The sequence below is a fragment of the Rhamphochromis sp. 'chilingali' genome (genome assembly GCF_963969265.1).
Source record: "Rhamphochromis sp. 'chilingali' genome assembly, chromosome: 12".
NCBI lineage: Eukaryota > Metazoa > Chordata > Actinopteri > Cichliformes > Cichlidae > Rhamphochromis > Rhamphochromis sp. 'chilingali'.
The window spans coordinates 16,175-41,010 of NC_137939.1; the positions used below are offsets into that span (position 1 = coordinate 16,175).

The following is a 24,836-nucleotide window of genomic DNA, read 5'->3' on the forward strand; positions in this document are numbered from 1 at the left end:
CCGCTGCAAAATTGAGGTCACTTTTTCTTTTATTAGATTAACAAGTTCAATGCGGCTCCCTATGTGGATGAGAGCAAGTGGTTCCAAAAATGTGGTAGATTGTGGTGCTTGGTCTTTCCCCCAGTGGTAGGACCTCTATGTACATTCTGATTAAGTTATGAAGTTTATGTGAACTTATTAGCCTTATGATTTTACAACTGAAACTTGTGTAGATATAGGACCAAATGGCATCAAATGGTTTGACTGTATAGTACAACATACCCCAAAACTTCAACATTTACATACTGACATTATATCTTAAGCTTTGACTTTTACTTCTTCAAGAAGCATGTCTCCTTTCTTAATTTGACTGATCTCACATATGGTGGAATTATATAATGTCAAGTCTGAGAGCACCAGTGATTCCAGAAAATAAACGTGACAGTAACTCATTGGACACAGTATTAGATGATCACTTTTTATTAACAACTCTTTTATGTAATAAAAAAGTGGGATCTTCAAAAACAAATACAATGCAAAAGCCCTCAAATAAGGCATTTCTTGGGCTTACTGGGAGCAATGGAATAAATTGCACCTTATTTTCAGAGTCCTTTTCCCCCTTCACTCATCTTCTCCAGAGGCTCCTGCTATACTTTTTTTCCTCTTTTCTACTTTGTCTTCACGCTTCATCTTCTCCAGAGGCTCCTGCTGTACTTTTTCTTTTCTCTTTCCTACTTTGGCTTCACTCTTCATCTTCTCCAGAGGCTCTGCCTGTATCTTTTCTTCCTTCCTTTGCCTTTTGCCGCTCATCTTCTCCAGAGGCTCTGCCTGTATCTTTTCTTCCTTCCTTTGCCTTTTGCCGCTCATCTTCTCCAAAGGCTCTGCCTGTATCTTTTCTTCCTTCCTTTGCCTTTTGCCGCTCATCTTCTCCAGAGGCTCCTGTTGTACTTTTTCTTTTCTCTTTCCTACTTTGTCTTCACTCTTCATCTTCTCCAGAGGCTCTGCCTGTATCTTTTCTTCCTTCCTTTGCCTTTTGCCGCTCATCTTCTCCAGAGGCTCCTGTTGTACTTTTTCTTTTCTCTTTCCTACTTTGTCTTCACTCTTCATCTTCTCCAGAGGCTCTGCCTGTAGCTTTTCTTCCTTCCTTTGCCTTTTGCCGCTCATCTTCTCCAGAGGCTCCTGCTGTACATTTTCTTTTCTCTTCCCTTCTTTGCCTTCACTCTTCATCTTCTCCAGAGGCTCTGCCTGTATCTTTTCTTCCTTCCTTTTCCTTTTGCCGCTCATCTTCTCCAGAGGCTCCTGTTGTACTTTTTCTTTTCTCTTTCCTACTTTGTCTTCACTCTTCATCTTCTCCAGAGGCTCTGCCTGTATCTTTTCTTCCTTCCTTTGCCTTTTGCTCCTCATCTTCTCCAGAGGCTCTGCCTGTATCTTTTCTTCCTTCCTTTGCCTTTTGCCGCTCATCTTCTCCAGAGGCTCCTGCTGTACATTTTCTTTTCTCTTCCCTTCTTTGCCTTCACTCTTCATCTTCTCCAGAGACTCTTCTTGTATCTCTTTCTCTTCCAGTTGTTCTTTATTTTAAGAAAATAATCATTTACTTACTGATTAACTTAACATTGTTCATATTGTGCAATATAATGTTAATATTTACCTGAGGTTATTATTGCTGCAGATGACATTCCACTTTGGTCTTTCTTGTTGTTATCTAAGACCATATGAGAAATAAATAAATACCACTTCACCTTAAAGTTCTTTGAACTTGTGTATTTTTACTACAGCTGCTGGTTTCCAGTTACCAGATCTGGGTATGGTGTCTTCAAAGAGAGTTGACTGATGAAAAGTGAGCCTCTTCAAGTAACTGGTTTGGTGAATCACACTTTTTTCTGAACTCTGAGTCACAGTCATTGCTGTGTCTTGGCTTACATAGACCTGCTGCATCTGAAAAATTATGATTGACAAAGAAAAACAAGGTTACTTTAGCTCATCTAGATGTAATGTTCAGATTTGTTATGCTGTAGTGCTCTTACACCAGGAGGGACCTCCACTGCGACCTTGTCCGTCTGTGGAGAAATGGTCAAACAATTGTTAAAGCAATTTTGAGATCACACACCTCAGTTCAAGAAAACTTGAAATGTAATCAGTTTCACACAAAGGCAAAGATCTTATTTCAAAACATACATATCTTTATTGTAAAAGAAAATGTCATCAGGTGTGATTTACAGTTTTGTTGACATTTATTATCAATTGTTCTTACCATGGCTGTCTTGAGAGTGACTGAATTCAGAATAACAACTGGTATTTGGTGTTGTAATGGTAATGAGCTCATCGCTGTTTCCCTGTCCTGTACATATAACACACAGAAATGCAAGAAGAAAAAAATTATAAACCATCTTCATGTTGGTATTTATGGTTTTAGAAACAAATCAAACTGCCAGGAATGGACTTCAGCCCCCTATTTGTGAGTAAAAGCATTTGGTAAAAGTTACAAGTGCTGATTTCCTAGCAAATACTTTTAGGACATTCCAAGTACTTAGAACTCACTGCTGGTGTTATACATACACCAGTACAATCATTACTGCAGCTTTCTACTCCTCCTCATGACCTCACTAAAAATGGACTGCAGCTAACTCACCTCTTCCTCAAACACATCTTTTCTAAATTGTCTTTGAATTGATCTTGTGTATGTTTCCCATCACCTGTTCCATCCTCTTCAAATGAGCTGAGTTCTTCTTCATCTAGCTCCTCCCTTTAGGGGTCACTACAGTGGATAATCTGCCTCAGTCTTATCCTATCCATAGCCACCTCCTTGGTCATACCAACCCTATCTATATCCTCCATCACTACTTTTTTTGCTAGGCCAGCCATTCGACAAGTCAATGGCTGTGAACAAAGAGAAACGTGTGAATAACTCGTGAAAGAATAAAGTTACGTTGAAACCAAACACACCATTATTTTTCTTGTGACATTACCAATAAGTTTAATGTGTCACATGGCCCTCTTCCTATTGACAAAACAAAAGTTGTATCCAAGATGGCCGACTTCTAAATGGCCACCATGGTCACCACCCATCTTCAGGAGTTTGCCCCCTCACATATACTAATGTGCCACAAACAGGACTTTAATATCACCAACCATTTCCATGTTATTACGGTGTATCCATATAAATGGCCCACCCTGTGTATATTTTGCTCATTTTCCATGGATGTGTGGAAACAAAACATTTCCATCTTTAACTGCAGGAGAAGAAACTGCTGGATTTTTCTTGCCCACCTTATGAACCCATTCTCTCGCTTCATCCTCCTCCTCCTCCTCTTCTGGATTGTCTTCCTGTATGAGTTTCCCCACACCTGTCCTATCATTTTTGTAAAAGATGACCATCTGATTTTAGAAAAGTAAAAATAAAAAGGTAAAAGATTAGTAATCAGTGAAAACTGTTAAGTCTAATTGTTGGATGTTGTCATTGTGTTTCTTAAATTTGTAAGGTCTGAGTTCAATCTATAGGATTAGGACATTCCTTTGTCTCTGCCCACCTCTCCAGCCACTCTGTCCTGGGGGAGGATTATTGTAGACACGTCCCTTGTGAAGATTCTGTTTGATGTTTTTTAAGCTTCCTGCCCTTTGTATGGCTTCACAGTTTTGTGCATGGTGAACCAATACAGGAATTGAACCATATATTGGGTGTGGGGGAGATTACAATTTTATGACTAATGATGTTGTTAGAAACAGTTGGAAGTCATACATACAGACACACATTCTTGCACATGCATACAGATGTTTACACATACACACATATAGTGCCTTGTCTTAGAACCATTGGGAGGTTTTACAAAGGGAGGTGCTTTTGCTGTGATGTATATTGTAACAGTTTGTCAATAAATAGCTGCCAGCGAGCTGCTCTTTGAAGGACTTTGGGCTGGACACAGGCTAGGAGCATGAGCTCCAAGAGCTGGTTCTTGACCAAAGACTTCCCTAGCTAGCGAGTTGAAGATGTTCTGTTATGTCTTGTCTTCTTTATGAGGAATAAGTCTCTAAACTAGCGGGGCTTGTGGAAACACAGACCCAAAAAAAACACTAAAACAAGTACAAGAACATACATTACATACTTTTCTCTTGCGCAACTGGTATGTCACTTTTTGTAGATGCTCCACCTCCTCTTTCAAATCCTGTTTAGTTTCGTTTATTGTGGTTCCAGCACTACAGGCAACCTCACCCTGACCTGGGCTCACCATCTGTTTATGGTACAAATTAAATATGTTTTGTTCATGATGGAGTAAATGATTATATATGAAAGAAGTGCAACCAATCAAAACTCTTACCAAGGGAATCAGGGCACACATACCTTGTTACTGCTACACTGGAAGAGCCTTCTGTCTAAAAGCTCCTCTGTTCCTGATGACTGCTGCTCTTCCTTTTCAGATCCTTCACTGTCCTTGTCCTGCACAGATCCTCTGTCCTCTCTCCTTTTCCTTTTCTTTGCTGCACATGTTGGAATTGCATTTGTTGTCAGTGCTCGGCTCTGGAGTGTGTCCTCTGCAGGTTCCTCAGCTGTGCAAAGCAATATTACTAAATATTAGTAAATGTAAGTGTATAGATAAATATATGACTTCACTTTAGCTTTTTTAAATAACCTTGGTAAAATCTGTTGGCTGTGATGGCATCATGGCACATAAATGTTGCCACTCTAAATGGTACTTATGGCCATTGATCAGTGAGTTTTGGTCAGTGGTTGTTAATCAATGGTCATGAGAATTTGCATAATTAAGATTAAGGAACTGACCTCCCAGCCCATTGTTCCTTCAGTGGGCTGGTTTCAGTCATTATGCAAATGTACTGTTTATAAAAGATTGGGGAAACCTGCAGTCAGCTGAGACTGAAGAAGTCACTTGGATGAGTTCAATGGTTCAAAGGTCTTAAAATATAAAACATATGTAATAAAAAAATGATCAGAGTGCTAAAACAGAGCTTTTCTCTCTTTTCCTAATTATAAAGTAGTTTTATTCTTAATCTAAGAGAAATCACAATGTAAATCTGATCAATATATTGATAACAAATGCAAAAGTGTTTGAGTAGTACAAATGGCTGTTATAATGACTGAGTTCTTTGTGTGTGTGTGTGTGTGTGTGTGTGTGTGTGTGTGTGTGTGTGTGTGTGTGTGTAATGAATCAGAGAATAGAATAACAGTGATTCTAATAACAGGCCTCAGAGTGTCTGACCTTGGTGTGTGATGTATAATGTGACACAGTGGAGCTACTAATCTCAAAGAATATCTGACAAACAAAATGTATGTTTTCATAAAACAAGTTGGATAAAAAGTAAAGAAATAAATGGCAATTAACTGAATTCTAAAAAGCATTTGAATTGAAAATTGGATTATGTTACAATGAATGTTCACGTGAAAATGTCCTAAAGACAAATCTAACTGAAGTAGAATCACATAAACTGAATGAAATGTAGGGGATTACATCCAGATGTGATTCAATGTGAATTCTTTATGTTAAGAATAACAATGAAAATGTAATGAAGCGTTTTACAAGTTTAAACATTTTTAACTGTTTGTCAAATCTTGTCAGATAGATATACATTGATAGATAAGGTGTGAGAAGATGTGACGTCCAGTAGGAGAGGGGGGAGAAAGGGTGAGAAGGTGAAAAAGTGAGGTAAAGAAAAGATTTTTGTCTTCTGCAAGATGAGCAGCCTAAAAGATTGGATCGAAGGGGTTCACAGTTGAAAACCTGTCCAACCTGTGAATTCATTCCTTTTCGTCTGCTCATTGTTGCTGTGTTAGGCAGTTAATTTAGAAGGATTTTAATTTACATCATAATTCCAGTGGATGCCCAGCTGATTGCTCATCCTTCCTCCAACCTCTCTTCACCAAAGAAAAGAACAAACTCAACATTACCTCAGAGCAGCCTAGTTGGATAAGTAGAGTTTAAGTAATCTGATTATTTTTTGGGATTATTATTTTTCCTCTTATGTGCCTGCCCTTAACCTCTAAATTGTGGACACCTTTTATGAAACAATAAAGGTAAAAGTCTTAGTATTATTCTTTATAAGTGCAAATAGCTCTTACACTTTACTCTAGCCATAATATTGAAAATAATCTTTCCAATCATTCCAGAAATAACAAGATCAAAATGTGCAGGGCTCCATCTTAATCCAGAGCTGCACATATTTCACTGCAATAGTGATGTGTTTTTAACCAAGCTCCACATTATTCTTCAATTTAAACTGGACATCAGAGAAACGTAGTCATCAGACAGAAAAGACATGAAATCCATTTCAATGTGTGGATCACAGTGATGTAAAGATCTGTAGGTGCTATGTCTTAACCCAGACATGGAGTCTGTTAATTTTACTTAAGAGGGATTATACAATCTATTTACAGATTTAAGCGTTGCAGTGATCCATACCCAGTGCGGCAGCAATCTTCTGGGGAGCCTCTTCAATTAACAAAGCATGTTTTTCTGCTTGGACAAGTCTGTCTGAAAACAAATGTAAGCACAATCCCTTAGACAGTTTACTTACTTTAATGACATAATGTTAATAAAAGAGGTGGAGATATGTATTATAGACGTACTAGACTTAGATCTCTGCACATTCAGCTGGTGCACGACTACTTCACGGCCAACATCTCTGTAACGTGCCCTCAGTTCGACCAAAAGGGCGTTGAACCTTTTTTTTCCAAGTCTGACTTGTGGTGGTGACATGTTTAATATATATTTCATGAAAGCAATAGCATCCATCAGATAAGCTCTCTGAGTTGTTGGTTTAAACCCTTTTGCTTGCAGGTGTGCTAGAAAACTCCAAAGTCAAAAATACAAATTAGTTCATGTGTTAAACTGTATATGCACACATGTATATAGAAACTAATAATCCTTCAAATTAAGCACTTACTCACGGACTTTTCCATGGTTCCTCAGAAACAGAAGGTCAACGTTTGGAATCGCTGGGTCTGCCATGAATTCCAGAAAATGGATGACATGAGTGGCCGGCTGCCTTGCATTGTCACGTATTTTTCTGCTAGGGTTCACACTTTCTGCATGGGCCCTAAATTCTTCCACCAGTCTTACTGATGAGGCAAGAATAGACATCATATCAAAGTACATTTGTATAGCACTCATATTTAGGCCTCAGGTCTTTTACATCAGGGGGATTTTGTTGACAAAACAAATATTTTTTCAAGCTTCTCAATGCATAAAGAAAACCTCAATGAAGAACAATTCTTAGAAGAACTCACTCTTCACAAATGAACTGAGTAAGAATTCCTATTCCAGGATGGTCAGTCATACTATGTAAGATTCTCTCCAGTTAATACATTTTACATAGGGCTGGGCGATATGGCCTAAAATCCATATTGGGGTATAATTTGAAGCACATGCGGTAACGATATATATCGCGATATATTTTCTTCTGTATAACGTATTTTCCACACTATAAGGCACACTTAAAATCCTTTAATTTTCTCAAAAATCCAGAGTGTGCCTTATGTATGAATTCTGGTTGTGCTTACTGACCTCGAACCGATTTGGGCGTGCAGAAATCTGTTAAAAAATGTTTTAGTACAACTTTGGTAAGCCGCACTGCTTGATGGATTGTCGGAGCATTACGGCTGCCGTAGTGAGGAGCTTCGCGGAGTAATCTGGGTCCAAAACTCTGTCTGTTTCAGGTCTCAAAGTCAAACGAACACAGAGTTAAAAACGGTCTAAATTCTTTCATCTTTAATAAAATGATCAGCGTTGCTGCTTTACCAGGTGTAACAATTAGGTTTAACATCCAGGCATCCATGAAAATAGGATTTATTAAATTTAACGGAGTTACGAGTTAAGTTTCCACCTAAACATGACATACCATGTTCTGGGAGATTTTTGAAACTAATTAAAATGTACAGCTCTGCTACCACTTCCAACGGAGCCCCGCAAGGGACATGGGAGAAAAAAAAGTTAAGATGGACTTTTGCGAGATCTCGCAAAACAAACTCGGGATCTCGCAAAAGTTTTAGCTGCATTCTTCGAAGGCTGCCAGCTCGAAGCCAACCGGGAGGTCGAGACACGATGTGCCGGGAGAGCGGTGTTCCTCCCGGCTGTAGTAGGTCTCGACCTCCTGTTAGCTTCGAGATGGTGGGTGTCAGATCTCCGAAAACGTCGGAGCACTTTTGCAAATATGTGATGTCTTGTAAACCAAGCAGATATCTGACGTTTACACAACTACATTCACGCTTCAAAATATCTTAAAAGTGTATTTTGTGACCCAGAAAGAGTAACATTACAACTAAGTAGCTGCCGCCATTGTTGGAATTCAACTTTTGCGAGATCCTGAGTTAGTTTTGCGAGATCTCACAAAAGTCAGTCTTAATTTTTTTTCTCCCATGTCCCCTGCGGGGCTCCGTTCTGAAGACAGAAAACTAAACAGCAGTGGCGTTTGCAGGGTTACTGAAGTTGGACTACCTGGTATATAATGTTGTGCTACGTGATTGCCAGCGACACAGCAATGTTAGCATAACATTAGCACAGTGAAGCTGGAGGATGAACACCAGCTTTTGTTTCCACTCAATAAAAGTTAACGTGAGGGATTCTGGTGGTCAGGGACAAATGCAATCGCATAGCAAGATGCTATACACGGGCCAAACTTCAGTCAAGAGAACAACTGAGATTATTCCACAATACAAGGTTAGTTATTAGTACAGGGAGTGCAGAATTATTAGGCAAGTTGTATTTTTGAGGAATAATTTTATTATTGAACAACAACCATGTTCTCAATGAACCCAAAAAACTCATTAATATCAAAGCTGAATGTTTTTGGAAGTAGTTTTTAGTTTGTTTTTAGTTTTAGCTGCAGGTGACTATTACTGTGCATAATTATTAGGCAACTTAACAAAAAACAAATATATACCCATTTCAATTATTTATTTTTACCAGTGAAACCAATATAACATCTCCACATTCACAAATATACATTTCTGACATTCAAAAACAAAACAAAAACAAATCAGCGACCAATATAGCCACCTTTCTTTGCAAGGACACTCAAAAGCCTGCCATCCATGGATTCTGTCAGTGTTTTGATCTGTTCACCATCAACATTGCGTGCAGCAGCAACCACAGCCTCCCAGACACTGTTCAGAGAGGTGTACTGTTTTCCCTCCTTGTAAATCTCACATTTGATGATGGACCACAGGTTCTCAATGGGGTTCAGATCAGGTGAACAAGGTGGCCATGTCATTAGTTTTTCTTCTTTTATACCCTTTCTTGCCAGCCACGCTGTGGAGTACTTGGACGTGTGTGATGGAGCATTGTCCTGCATGAACATCATGTTTTTCTTGAAGGATGCAGACTTCTTCCTGTACCACTGCTTGAAGAAGGTGTCTTCCAGAAACTGGCAGTAGGACTGGGAGTTGAGCTTGACTCCATCCTCAACCCGAAAAGGCCCCACAAGCTCATCTTTGATGATACCAGCCCAAACCAGTACTCCACCTCCACCTTGCTGGCGTCTGAGTCGGACTGGAGCTCTCTGCCCTTTACCAATCCAGCCACGGGCCCATCCATCTGGCCCATCAAGACTCACTCTCATTTCATCAGTCCATAAAACCTTAGAAAAATCAGTCTTGAGATATTTCTTGGCCCAGTCTTGACGTTTCAGCTTGTGTGTCTTGTTCAGTGGTGGTCGTCTTTCAGCCTTTCGTATCTTGGCCATGTCTCTGAGTATTGCACACCTTGTGCTTTTGGGCACTCCAGTGATGTTGCAGCTCTGAAATATGGCCAAACTGGTGGCAAGTGGCATCTTGGCAGCTGCACGCTTGACTTTTCTCAGTTCATGGGCAGTTATTTTGTGCCTTGGTTTTTCCACACGCTTCTTGCGACCCTGTTGACTATTTTGAATGAAACGCTTGATTGTTCGATGATCACGCTTCAGAAGCTTTGCAATTTTGAGACTGCTGCATCCCTCTGCAAGATCTCTCACTATTTTTGACTTTTCTGAGCCTGTCAAGTCCTTCTTTTGACCCATTTTGCCAAAGGAAAGAACATTGCCTAATAATTGTGCACACCTGATACAGGGTGTTGATGTCATTAGACCACACCCCTTCTCATTACAGAGATGCACATCACCTAATATGCTTAATTGGTAGTAGGCTTTCGAGCCTATACAGCTTTGAGTAAGACAACATGCATGAAGAGGATGATGTGGACAAAATACTCATTTGCCTAATAATTCTGCACTCCCTGTATACTGCAACAAGATGGGAATAGACCAGCTGCGAGAGAATTCAACATTAATGAATCAATGTTACGCAAGTGGAGGAAGCGCAGTTTTTGGCTTTCCCCATATTTCAAAAGTGCTTCATCTCTTTGCTATGACTGTCACCCGGCATAATTTGCAGATGATAATGGTTGTAGCTACGATGCTTTCGACCAAAACAGGCGCAGCTTTATGACATCATCAACATGCACTATCGCGGTAGAGCGGAATAGTCAAAATCTCTATCGTTGGCCAAATTTATATCGTTTCTATTGTATATCGTTTCAATCGCCCACCCCTAATTTACAGTAGTAAGTTTGATAAGATATATTATTTACCATAGTGAGGGGCTTTGCTGAGTGAAAACCGTTTCCGTCTGCTATATTTAACCTGAAATAAAAAAAATCATTAAGCAGATTTGTTTATCAATAGTAAATGAAAGAATGTTTCACAATGAGGTGTACAATCACAGGAGGTAAACAATACTCACATTTGCACGCTTGGTTGAAGAGTGTATCTGCTTGAGCTCATGATTCCTTTCAATTTCACACTCTAGCAACTGCTTCACCACCTGTAGCTCAGTGAACAGTATCTGACAGTTTTTGCAACCAGGAGCAGGTGTCCTCGGGAGAGGACGTCCCCTCCATTGCTGTACTGCATAGTAAGGTGCACTGCTTGGGATTAACAAATCAGGGGATACCCCTGTTGAATGACAAGTAACCTTGCTGCTGGAGATAGAAGGAGGCTGCATAATTGGGATGGTGTGGTCACTGAGAGTGTCACTGGCAGAGAGAGGAGGCTGTAGGTTTGGTCTGGTAGAGTCACCCAGAGCCTTGCTGTCAGAGGGAGGAGCAGGCCGATGGTTCAGTATAGCATGGTCACTGGGAGCCTTGCTGGAAGAGGCTATAGGGGATGCAACCTTGGACCTTGCCTCCAGTGCCCTAAAGATGCCCTCCTCAATCACTGTATAATCCACTTCACCCACATGTGAGACCATTTGCGGTGTGGGATTTGATGCCCCCAGAAGTGCAAGTTCCTTAGCAACGCATCTGTCCTTGGCCTTTTGCATGTAAAGTTTAATCATAGGTTTCTGAAAAAGTTAGCATTAGAAAGGATTAAAATTAGATTTTAATTATTTGGGCATCCTTCATGTTTTTATCTATGCACACAACATGCTTTCTAGAGCTCGAGGAACATTATATAAATACAGCATACGGACAAAGAAAGAACCACCGTATTCTTCTATGGAAACTGGAAGACTTTCATTTCACCAGAGTAATAAATATGTTAAATGCAAGGTACTAAATGTAAGTCCCTTTAACATAAACATCTGATTCCAGAGATCAAGGCTGCCTCACCAACACACAAAAACCACACAGAGACACCACAAAGTCAATAACATACCTGTAATTTGTGGACCTTTTCCAGGTGCTTATCAAGCCGATTAAGATGTTTTGACTGACATAAGCGGACTGGACAGTCCAGATTTGTAGAAAAGCTGTAAAAATAGTCAAAATAAAATGCTGAGTAGGATGAAATAGAAATTGGGTGTATATAAAAGTTAGCAATTAAATAAATGCAGTGATTCGAAAACATGTGTACGGACAAATACATGTAAATTTAGTCTCTTTCAGAATTTATTAAGACACTTACTGCCGATGAGAAAATTGGCTCAAAAGAACCAGCTCAATTTCATTTACCACCTTCTCTGTGACTCTTAGGTGCTGAACAATATCAGCATATACATGTCCACATATGGGACACTTGTGTCCATTTCTGACATAGTGATGCCTTTGAGACTTTGAGGCGACAGCAACCTGTTGCCGTTCCTCTGTCCTCTGCGGCAACTCACTGCTCACGAACGCCCCCTGTACACAAAAAGAAGATGCATACAACTACTAAAAAAGTTTTATTTTTTGTCTTACTCTTACTTAATATTTACAAATGCCAATGAAAATAAATTATCTGCAGTACTGTTAGTAATTCTGACTACTTTTGATTTGATCTTTATATTTCTTTGAATATATATACTGTCTTTGAATTCATCTTGAGTACGTTTCCCACTACTACTCCTCATGACCTCACTAAACAACATCTTCAACATCTGCCAGAAAATGCTCTGGATTTTCTACGAGTCTGTTGTGGCCAGTGCGATCCTCTATGCTGTTGCATGCTGGGGGAGCAGGCTGAGGGTAGCAGATGCCAACAGACTTGATAAACTGATCCGTAAGGCTAGCAATGTTGTGGGGATGGAGCTGGACTCTCTCAAGGTGGTGTCGGAGAGGCGGATGTTGTCCAAAATAAAGACAATGTTGGATAACACCTCCCACCCACTCCATGACATGCTGCTCAGTCACAGGAGCACGTTCAGTGAGAGACTGAGATTACCGAAAAGCACCACTGAACGACACAGGAAATCTTTCCTGCCTGTGGCCATCTCCCTGTACAACGCATCCACTTAACACACTGGTTACTGCTACAACTACACATGTTTCTTTTTCAGCTATTTATTAATAAGTGACTCATGTACTGGAACAAAAAAATAATTTCCACCAGGGATCAATAAAGTATTCTGATTCTGAAAAAATGGACTGGAGCTAACTCACCTCTTCCTTAAACTCATCTTTTCTGAATTGTCTTTGAATTTATCTGGTGGAGGTTTCCCATCATCTATTCCATCCTCTTTGAATAAGCTGAGTTCTTCTTCTTCTGGCTCCTCCCTTTAGGGGTCACTACAGTGGATCATCTGCCTCCATCTTATTCTATCCATAGCCGCCTCCTCCATCAAACCAACCCTATCTATATCCTCCATCACTACATCCACGAACTTCTTCTAAGGGCTTGCTCTTTCCCTCCTGCCTGGCAGCTCCATATGGAACAATATATTCACTATGCCTCTTCTACATATGTCCAAATCATGTCAGCTTTGCCTCTCTAACTTTGTCTCCAAACCGCTCAACATGAGCTGTCTCTCTGATGCACTCATTTCTAATCTTCTCCATTCTGGTCACTCCCAAACAAAATCTTAGCATCTTGAGCCCTGCCATCCCCTGCCTGGCCTTTTGCACTGCTTGTTGCTTCAGATGCTTGACTCCAGGTATTTAAACTCATGTACCTTCAATACCTTTACTCCTTGCATATTTCATATGAGCTGACCATCTGACGCAGAAGAATACAAAGACATATTTTGTTGAATGCATTGAAACTGAGGACAAATTTTACCTTTTCCATGGCCACTTTGTGAATCATTTGTCTCAAATGTTCTGCTTCATCTTTTGAATCATCCAGTGTGGGTCTGCTATCATGTGTCCCATCAGTGCGCATGCGCCAACCAGCGTGCAGCCTGTTACAGTCGCTCCTGCTTTTCTCTTAGTTTAGCTCTTTTTTCTTACGTATTCTTTTTTTTTCTGACTTGTATTTTCCTCCGTTTTCTATCTCTTACTCAATCATGTGGATTGAGAGAGTTTTTGTTCTTCTGGTGGCCGTGGAACTGTTACTTTTATCATGGAACGGGACCGCGGCACATCTCCTACACGCACGGACTGTTTACTCCAGAGATCAGCTGATCGCCCTGATGCCGGCCGGCTCGCTGGCCAGGCCCGCAGAAGTGCCCGCAGAAGTACCAGCTGAAATTTGGAGGAAAACACATCGGGGATGCAGAGGTCAAGGACAGAAGAGAAGAAAAAAGGTGACGGTGAGACAGCGGAGGCTCGAAGCGAGGAGGAGGTTTAAACCGTGTCTGCCGTCTATCGTGATGGGAAATGTGCGATCGTTGGCAAGTAAAATCAACGAGCTCTCAGCACTGGTACGGAGTCAGAGGGAATACCGAGAGTGTAGCCTGATGTGTTTCACCGAATCATGGCTGCACCAGGTCATTCCCGATGAGAATGCTTCCGTGGAAGGCTTCCACACTGTTCGGGCGGACAGGGACAGCATCGCTAGCGGTAAGCGTAAAGGAGGTGGGCTTGCTGTTTTAGTTAACAACCGGTGGTGTAACCCTGCCAACATAACAATCAAAGAAAGGATTTGTTGCCCGGACACTGAACTGTGTGCTGTTGGACTCAGGCCGTATTATTTACCCAGGGAATTCTCTCACGTCATCTTGGTGGCTGTTTATGTTCCCCCCTCTGCTAACCCCACAGCTGCATGTGACACTATCCACTCTGCCATAGCTCGGCTACAGACTCAGCACCCGAGTGCCTTTATTGTGATCTCGGGTGACTTCAACCATGTATCACTGGACAATACACTACCAACATTCAAACAATATGTGGACTGTCCCACCAGGGGAGAGAAAACTTTAGACTTACTGTATGCTAACGTCAAGGATGCATACAGCTCCTCCTCCCTCCCCCCACTTGGTAGGTCAGATCATAACCTGATTCACCTCACCCCCCGCTATGTGCCAATTGTGAGGAGGGAACCTGTGACCACCAGGACTGTTAGGAGGTGGTCAGAGGAGGCAATAGCGGAACTACAGGGCTGTTTCGAGGTGACCGACTGGGAAACACTCTGTGAGCCTCACGCCGAGGACATCAATGGGCTTACTGAGTGTATCACAGACTACATAACTTTCTGCACCGACTCCATTGTTCCAGCTCAGACTGTTCATTGTTACCCAAATAACAAGCCGTGGGTGACTAAGGACATCAAAGCCCTCCTCAACAACAAGAAGAGGGCTTTCAGAGGGGGCAACAAAGAGGAGGTGAGGAAGGTCCAGGTGTTACTAAAGGACAAGATCAGAGAGGCTAAGGACAATTACAGGAGGAAGCTGGAGTGGAAACTCCAGCAGAACAGCATGAGAGAGGTGTGGAGGGGCATGAAGACCATCACTGGATTCAGGCCAACCAACAGCAGGGGAGCTGAGGGAGGTGAGAATAGAGCCGACGAGTTGAATCTGTTTTTCAATAGATTCGACACCACAGTGTCTGCTCCCACCCCCACAACCTCACCTGCAGTCAGCCTGGAATCCAGAGCCACACCACTGTGCCAGCCTCTCTCTTCACATGTTGCCTCCTGTGAGATTCCTGACACCCCTCCCCCACCCATCACCTTCACTCAATACCAGGTTGAGATGCAAATGAGGAGACTTCACTCAGGCAAGTCTGCTGGACCAGACGGAGTGAGTCCCCTTGTCCTCAAGGCCTGTGCCCCCCAGCTGTGTGGAGTCTTTCATAAACTGTTTATGCTGAGTCTGAGTCTGCAGAGGGTCCCGGTGATGTGGAAGACATCATGCCTCGTCCCTGTACCAAAGACGCCTCGTCCCAGTGGCCCCCAGGATTACAGGCCCGTGGCACTGACCTCCCACATCATGAAGACCCTGGAAAGGCTCATCCTGGACCAGCTGCGACCCATAGTAAGACCACATCTGGATCCCCTTCAGTTCGCTTATCAGCCTCGTCTCGGAACAGAGGACGCCATCATCTACCTGCTCAATCGTGTCTACACCCATCTGGACCAGCCGGCGAGCACTGTGAGGGTCATGTTTTTTGACTTTTCCAGTGCTTTCAACACCATCAGGCCGACCCTCCTGGGTGATAAGTTAGCAGCGATGCAGGTGGATGCTTCTCTGGTGTCCTGGATTGTTGATTACCTGACAGGAAGACCACAATATGTACGTCTCCCACAGTGTGTGTCTGACAAGGTGATTAGCAACACAGGGGCACCACAGGGGACTGTCCTCTCCCCCTTCCTCTTCACCCTCTACACCACAGACTTCAGCCACTGCACAGAGACCTGCCATCTTCAGAAGTTTTCTGATGACTCTGCGGTGGTTGGATGCATCAGCAGGGATGATGAGACAGAGTACCGGGCTGTGGTCGACTCCTTTGTCACGTGGTGTGAGCAGAATCATCTGCAGCTCAACGTGGCAAAGACCAAGGAACTGATCGTGGACTTCAGGAAGACCAGGAAACACTTGACCCCTGTTTCAATCCAGGGGGTCAGTGTTGACATTGTGGAGGACTATAAATACCTTGGAGTACACATTGACAATAAACTGGACTGGGCTAAAAACACCACAGCACTTTACAGGAAGGGCCAGAGTCGTCTCTATTTTTTGAGGCGACTGAGGTCCTTCAACATCTGCCAGAAAATGCTGAGGATTTTCTATGAGTCTGTTGTGGCCAGTGCGATCCTCTATGCTGTTGCATGCTGGGGGAGCAGGCTGAGGGTCGCAGATGCCAACAGACTTAATAAACTGATCCGTAAGGCCAGCAATGTTGTGGGGATGGAGCTGGACTCCCTCAAGGTGGTGTCGGAGAGGCGGATGCTGTCCAAGATAAAGACAATGTTGGATAACACCTCCCACCCACTCCATGACATGTTGGTCAGTCACAGGAGCTCGTTCAGTGAGAGACTGAGATTACCGAAAAGCACCACTGAACGACACAGGAAATCATTCCTGCCTGTGGCCATCTCCCTGTACAACGCATCCACTTAACACACTGTTTACTGCTACAACTACACATGTTTCTTTTCCAAATATTTATTTATAAGTGACTTATGTATGTATGTATGTATATATATGTATATATTGTACTATTCTTAGTTAGCGTATTGTCTGTCTTGTCTTAATGTTGGTTTAAAATGGAGCACTGTAACAAAAAATAATTTCCCCCAGGGATCAATAAAGTATTCTGATTCTGATTCTGATTCTGATTCAGATGCTGCCACCATCTGTTTTCAGAGAAGACAACAATATGTTTGGCTCATTTTTGATATATAGATTGTGGAAGCACTGAAACTGAGGATGAATTTCACATCTCTTTGTGGCATAGGACACCCAGTTTTGTTTTTCATGGCTACCTTAGGAATCCTTTTACGTTCTTGTTCTTCCTCCTCTTCTGAATAGCCTTCAGATTCATCCTGTGTGGGTTTCCAGTCATCTGTCCCATCATCGTCAGATGAGCTCACAGACTGTTATTAGAGCAGAAAAGTATTTATTTCGCTCAACTTCCATGGATGTGTGAAAACAACATATTTACATCGTTAACTACAGGAGAAGAAACTTAGCTGGATTTTTCTTGCCCACCTTAGGAACCCATTCTCTTGCTTCACTCTCCTCCACACCTGTCCTATCGCTTTTAGAAAAGATCACCATCTATTTTTAGAAAAGTAACAAAACAAAACATAGAAAATAAAATAATTTCCAACAGTGCATTTTGAGGTCTAAGCATCCCAGAAACTGCACAGACATATGTCAGACATAACTTAAAACCACCAGTATAGGTTTATCAAGGCCCTGAGGGGAAAAACTACGTTTCCCACGAAATATTATGTTACTTCCAGTTTTGGCAGGTAATGGCAGATATGCATCCTTTTTTTAAATTTTTTTTTATTTTGGTTGCCAACGGAGAGTGTTTGGTAGCGCTGTCCTCAGAAAACACCGTTTGTACTGTTTCGAATCATAACTCTGGTTTTACGTGGCCTATTAACACAATTAAGAAAATATCATTTGAAGTCCGCACTTTCAACACAAGTTGAAATGGAGACTGGGGATGTGTCCCAATTCAGAGACCGCACGCTTGAAGTACGCATTTTGAGTGCAATTACGTCACCGCCACGTGACGACTGTCCCAACTCGAAGTGTACTTCAAATGCGCCGTCGATTTCCCCAAATATCAAGCGTGGTCCGGTGCACGCTTCGTGGTCCCATATATCCCACAATTCATAGCGCGGCGGTGGGTGTGGATAATTTTGCCGCAAAATACGGCAGAAGGCAGCGGCCAAAGAGTAAACTGTCAAAAGTAAGTACTGAATATTATGCCACTTATTTATGTGCGAATGTTTAATAATGAAGAACACTGAAACATTACTGTTGGCCACATGTCGGCAAAGTTGTGTGACATTAGTGATGTTTGTACTTTCAGCGTTAACTTGGTTTTAAAGCAGGGGTGTCAAACTCATTTTAGTTCAGGGGCCACATGGAGAAAAGTATATTCTCAAGTGGGCCGGACTGGTAAAATCATTGTATATATAACTTAAAAACAACAACTTCAGATTTTTTTCTTTGTTTTAATACGATCAACATAAAAATAAAGCTAGAGCCTGTGGACAGTATGTTCAAAATAGTACAGGCACAACATAGCTATTAATCATAAAACATCTCAAGTTATTTGAAAATTCTGAGGACAAAGAACACACAAACACACAGTGCCTCAGTGATTCACAGAACTGTTTCACAGATCACAGAACTACATCAGGGTTTCACTTCGCAGGCAGCAATGTAGATAAATATAATGAAATCCTGTTCCCCAAACAAGTACAAGAACCACAGAATAGGTTAAATATATAAATCAAATATAATCAATTAGAAACAGTAGCACATCAACATAAAAACATATAAACATAAAGTTGGAGCCTGAGGACAGTGTGTTCAAAAGCACAACATAGCTATTAATTACAAAACACCTCAAGTTATTTGAAAATACACAGTGCCTCAGTGATTCACAGAAGTATATCACAGATCGCAGAACTACATCAGGGTGTCTCATGCAGCACTTTCAGTGGGGTTGCATAGTTTATTTGACTCCTGATACCTGGCATCTTTTAGCTTTCACCAGCTCATCAATAGCAGGCTTCTCATCCTGAGCGGCAGCTTACTTCAGGATGTGATTCAAGTGCCTGTGCGTGAGCCTTGAGCGCAGTTTTATTTTATTTATGCTCATTACAGAGAAAACTTGCTCACAAAGATAGGTGGTTCCGAACATGCACAACAGTTTTGCAGCGAGGGCTGTCAAGTTGGGTTAACCTGGCAAGAGATTCTGATAGAATGTGTTCAAGCCAGCTTGAGCAAATTTGCCCTTCAAATCCGAGTCACACTGCAAGTGTCAGGGCTCTGTGTGTGGGCAGGCGGAGAGGAGGATCCAAACGCAGGACTCAGACACTAACTTGAAACCAGTGTTGGGGAGTAACGGAATACATGTACCGCCGTTACGTATTTAAAATACAAAATATGAGTAACTGTATTCCGTTACAGTTACCGTTTAAAAAGGTGGTATTTAGAATACAGTTACTTTGTTGAAATAAATGGATTACACTGCGGTACTTTCCTGTTTCATTTTGTCGCGGGTCAGGCCTGTTTGGGTTTTGTTTGACAGCTACGTTCTGTTGTTCCAGGCGGCAGCGTTACGGTTGCCATGGTTACAGGGTGACGCTCTCTCTCTCTCTGCGACTGTGTGTTTCCTGGGTGAGAGAGCGCCTTTTCGTTGTTGTTGTTGTTGTGCTAAGCTAACAGGCAAAATGCTACAAGCATAGCTCTAAAGAATGTAGCATCATGGGCAGTGTAGTCCGTGTTGCAGGGAGAATGGACTGCCATACACGTTATGGGTCTGTGAGCGCGAGGAGGGAGAAAAAGGGGAGTGGAAAGGCACGAGTTGTCGTCGAGGAAAAACGGGAGCTGGAAGCATGTAAATATAATAATAACCACTTCAGCCAAGAAGAGTGCCTAACGAGCCCAGTTGTAAGTAAGCTATTAAGACTCGACTGTACACCGTGTTCGTGTTTTCCTCCGAAAACAATAAGTTCCGTTGGAGCAGCCTTTCAACGCCTCTCTCTGTCTCTCGCAAGAAAAGTTGACCCACACAACAAAGTAAAGCTATTTTTCGGCTACAAGCCGACATGGACCCCGCCGTATTAGTCAGAGGTCCCTTTACTACTGTTCGGAGTCGCGGACCTTCAGTAATAGTAATAAATCACACAGCAATAGTACATTCACGTTGTTGTAAAAAGCATGATAATATATTAATAGGGGTGCAACGATACACAAAATTCACGGTTCGGTTCGGTTCGATACTTTGGTGTCACGGTTCGATATTTTTTCGATACAAAAAAAATGTTCATGCCTTTTTAATTTGTCATTTATTAAAATTATAAATATATATTTTAACTCAAAAGTACAGTTTTTAAATTTAACCCTAACCCTTGTACGTGTTTTTTATTTTGACAGCGAATGTGCACCACTTATGTGCATCCCTGGTTATTTAACACAGCTTAACTTTCTGTCTCGCTAGCTTGCCCTGCGCTCTTCCTTCTGATGATGCTGTCTGTGTTGAGCGCTCAGTGGATCTGCGCTGGACAGTGCAGCCTAGGCAGAGTAGTTGAACGCAGATTCACTGAGCGCTCAACACAGACAGCATCGTCAGAAGGAAAGTTGATAAAAAAAATTACAAATTTTGTATTGTTCTTTTTTTTTCTCCCCTTTGGTTTTCTTTCTTTCTCTCCCCTCTTTCTTTCATTCTTTCCCCCTGTCCTATCCCACAGTCATGTCTGTCCCGTTTGCAACTGAAAATAAAATAAATTCATAATTATAATAAAGGTCAATCAAATGGACCAATATGATGATCCACTTGGTAAAATAAATCCGCTTGGCATCTTTCTTGGCCTCAAGACAACAATTCTGATGGCTATAGATCCAAACGGGACAAAAAAAAAAAAAAAAAAAAAAAAAAAAAATTTTTTTTTTTTTAAAATTGTATTGTTCGATACATATGCGTACCGAACCGAAAGCACTGTATCGAACGGTTCGATATCGATACGAATATCGTTGCACCCCTATATATTAAGTAATCCAAAGTATTCAGAATACGTTACTGTCATTGAGTAACGTAACGGAATACGTTACAGAATACAATTTGGGGCATGTATTCTGTATTCTGTAATGGAATTTTAAAAAGTAAATTTTAAATTTTAAAAGTAACCTTCCCAACACTGCTTGAAACTCAAAAACCTCAGCTTTATTGCTGGTACGAAAACAAAACATGAAGTGACCACTGAATACGGAGAACAGAAACACACAGGCAGGGCAGGGATAGCTCAGTAGGTAGAGTGGTGGCCCCATGATCGGAAGGTCGGGGGTTCAACTCCACTGAACGGCTACCCTGAGGTACCCCTGAGCAAGGTACCGTCCCTACACACTGCTCCCCGGGCGCTGCATTGGTGGCTGCCCACTGCTTCACTGGGTGAATGGGTTAAATGCAGAGGAACAATTTCCCTATGGGGACTAACACATACACATTATTATTATTATTATAATCTGATGGTACGACGCGACACGGAGCATGGGAAAACACAGGGCTTATATACACAGGGTAGTAACGGGGGAATCTGCAACAGGAGGGAGACACAGCTGGGAGAGATCAGGGCTAACGAGACATGGGGAACAAAGCTGCGCACACTAACATAAGACAAAGACTTTCACAATAAAACAGGAAACATGAATTACTAAACAAGAATGCAGACTCGACACTGAGAGACAAAATAACATGGAACTCAAACAATACATGAAACCACAAATCCTTAGGCACGGAAAAACAAACAAGAAACTAATAATAATCATCATCACTACAAGAGAATAAGAAAATCATCCATGAAGCAGAATAAAACCAAAATATAATAAACTCAAAATACTGGGTCCAACGGACCCAGAACCGTGACAGCAAGTCTATTATTTCAAGATGGATCCTGACGGGCAGATCAAAGGGATTCACGGTGAACGGGGAGCAAAAAACTTTGAAGTCTTTCTCCAGTTCACCAAAAATCTGAAATCGTTGCTCAAACTCTAGTAACAGTCCCGTTATTTTATCTTTAAACCGCTTCATATCTGCCACACTTTGGATCGTGCACACATTTTTCAGACAGGGGAAGTGAGCTGCATCACCACCAGTGTTGGGACTAACGCGTTATTAAGTAACGCGTTACAGTAACTACGTTATTATTGTGGTAACGAGCACGGTAACTAGTTATTATGCCAAAATCAGGAACGCGTTAGTCGTTACTGGGATTTAGATAGGGTCGTTACTCGTTACTTCGTGTGGTGGCTATCGCGGAGGTTCCACAGATTCAGTAACATTAGCAAGTGGTGGTGGCCAGCAGGTGGATGAGAGAAAGCAACACGTTCTCGGGCTGGAGAAAGGGGACGCAGAAGGAAAAGAGACCCGAGGCGGCCGCCGGTCCAAGTGTGAACTGAACTTCAGGTAAGAAGTTATGACCTGCAGTCTCTCTGGGTCAGATATAAACCAAGTTTAGGTGGAGTTTATTTTCGTTATTCTGACTTTTTCCGTACTGCGTGCTAGCTAGCATGACGGAGTTTCTATACAGCTGGGTGGGTGCTATGAAGTTAATGATGTTGAACTTTATTTTGTTCATAAGTTATTAGAGTTGCCAACCGTCCCGTCTGGTATTCAGAGAAAATATTACGCGTTTCTTATTGAGGTGAAAGGGAACAGTTTGTCCCGTAATTCAGCTACAATGAAAAAGACAAAGCTGGAGTTATTCTGTGTCTTTGCTGCACAGCTGCCTCTTCTTCTCTCATTCTCCCCCCTCCCTCTCCCGTTTCTACTTCAATCATGAAAACTGATCAATGATCAGTTGATCGGCTCTCTTGTTTGTTTATCGCCCACTTTGCGCCGAAAGAGGAAACAACAGCAGCACGTTTAAGCTTGATCAGCTGTTGTTAGAATTTAATATTAATTTCTAGTATCAGCTGATGTTTGCTGGAGCCACAGCTGCAAAAAAGCTGCTGGTCGGTTTGGTTATCTGGTGAGAGGGAAACATGAAGATGAAACCAGGAGATGTCCTTACTGGATCATCAGAGCTGAACAGGTGATGGAGAAACAGGTTTACCCTTTAGGTGACATGAATGAGTTGAAGGGAAGTTATGAACTGTTTCTGAGAGACAAATAACCCCAGGATCCTTTTTTAGGTAGCTGACAGCTGGTAACTGTGCAGGTGCGGATCTAGCAAAGTTTTGCCAGAGGGGCCAGGTAGGGCATTAACAGGGAGAGGTGGGCACAAAGAAATACTTTTCTTTCTTATTCTCATTTAAAATGTCTAGCTTTTAAAAAATAATTATCTGAATCTTACAACAAACGATTGATAGATTGATGCATATATACCATCAAAACAGTGTACATCACTGTCACAACAGCGTTTGTTTTCATTCAAAGGCTTTATGATTTTTCCTATAATGGTGGGCCAGTCTCTAGTCAAAATGTCCGGGCCAATTTTCTGTCCCAGTCCAGCCCTGTATGCAGCTCATCTGCAGTCTGGTGTTACCAACATCTTCCTATTCAGAAGGCAGAATTTCCGAGTTCTGAGTACAATCGAAAGCACCACGACTGCAGTTTTTGTGTTGGATGTAAAAGGCGCACATGACGCTGTGACGTAGGCTAGAATCATGGCAGCAGTCAATGACGGTCCTGGCGTGGGATTTCTCTCGTGGAAATATGCACATTATCTTTTCCTTTCTATTGGTAGGTGGCACAGTGCACTTGTGGCAAGTAAGCAAGCTAGAAGACTGGCAAAGTTATGGAAGAAACACATTAACAAGAGAATTCTGAGTGAAACCAAAGTTACTTTCCCTAGTAACTAGTTACTTTGAAAGTAACGAGTAACTTGAAGTAACTGAGTTACTTTTGAGAGAAGTAACTAGTAATGTAACTAAGTTACTATTTTAAAGTAACTTACCCAACACTGATCACCACCAGCGAGCTGCGTCTCCCACAATAACAGCTTCAACTTGAAAGAACGTATGCTGTCATAATACTGCGTGACAACTTTGTTGCGTCCTTGCAGCTGTTTGTTCAAGTTATTCAGGTGCTCTGTAACATCCACCATAAATGCAAGGTCCTGCATCCATTCTGCAGAATGAAATTCTAACACTGGTTTGCCCTTTTCTTCCATAAACTGTTCAATTTCTTCCTCGTAAATCAAAGAAACGCCTCAGCACAGCACCTCGGCTCAACCATCTTACCTCAGTGTGGTATGGCAGGCCATAGATGTGGTCTTTCTCTCTGAGAAGACTGTCAAACTGACGGTGATTGAGGCTTCTGGATTGGATGAAATTAACATTTTGGATGACCACCTTCATGACGTTATCCATTTTCAGTGACTTGCAACACAAAGCCTCCTGGTGCAAAATACAGTGAAAAGTCCAAAAATCACGTCCTCCATTTGCAGATTGCACCTTTTCTCTGAACTTTTTTACAACGCCTGCTTTCTTCCCGATCATTGAGGGTGCACCATCTGTAGCCAGGCTGACAGCGCGGGACCAGTCCACTCCGACCCTGTCCAGCGCGCCGACAGCTGCGGTCGTTGTATCTGTCATCGATACCAACTCCACGAACTCCTCGGTGACGGTCAATGTGTCATCAATAAAAATTGCCAGTTGTGCAACATCTGTAATGTCCGTGCCTTCATCAATTGCAACTGAAAACATAATAAATGACTTTACTTTTTGCTTCAACTGGCTGTCCAAATTCCGCTGAAAGATCAGAAATCCTGTCTGCAACTGTGTTTCTTGTCAGGCTGATATTTGCAAAGGCCTGGCGCTTTTCAGGGCACACAATCTCCGATGCCTTCATCATACATGTTTTTACAAATTCACCCTCACTAAATGGTTTTGAAGCTAGTGCAATGTCGTTAGCAACGAGGTAGCTAGCTTTCACTGCAGCGTCACTGATGTCTCGGCTGTGAGTAAACACAGACTGCGGTTTCTTCAGACCCGCCAACAGTTCATTCACCTTCTCTCTTCTCCGCTGTCCTTGAAAGTTGTCATATTTGTCGGCATGAAGACTCACATAGTGGCAACGGAGGTTATATTCTTATAATATATATATAATATATTC

At 42.0% G+C, this 24,836-nt stretch overlaps 1 protein-coding gene across 1 annotated transcript; it reads right to left on the reverse strand.

Annotated features, from left to right (window-relative positions):
- Positions 1–1,961: 1,961 nt before the first annotated feature.
- LOC308406583 (uncharacterized protein) lies at positions 1,962–24,316 on the reverse strand (the record flags this gene model as incomplete). The annotated part of the gene is made up of 11 exons (XM_080897663.1): positions 1,962–2,036; positions 3,247–3,354; positions 4,316–4,452; positions 6,875–7,045; positions 10,548–10,599; positions 10,700–11,299; positions 11,614–11,707; positions 11,863–12,077; positions 17,017–17,127; positions 17,243–17,311; positions 23,963–24,316. 11 exons carry the CDS (start codon positions 24,314–24,316, stop codon positions 1,962–1,964), a joined length of 1,986 nt encoding a protein of 661 aa, XP_080753789.1.
- Between the last annotated feature and the right edge of the window lie 520 nt (positions 24,317–24,836).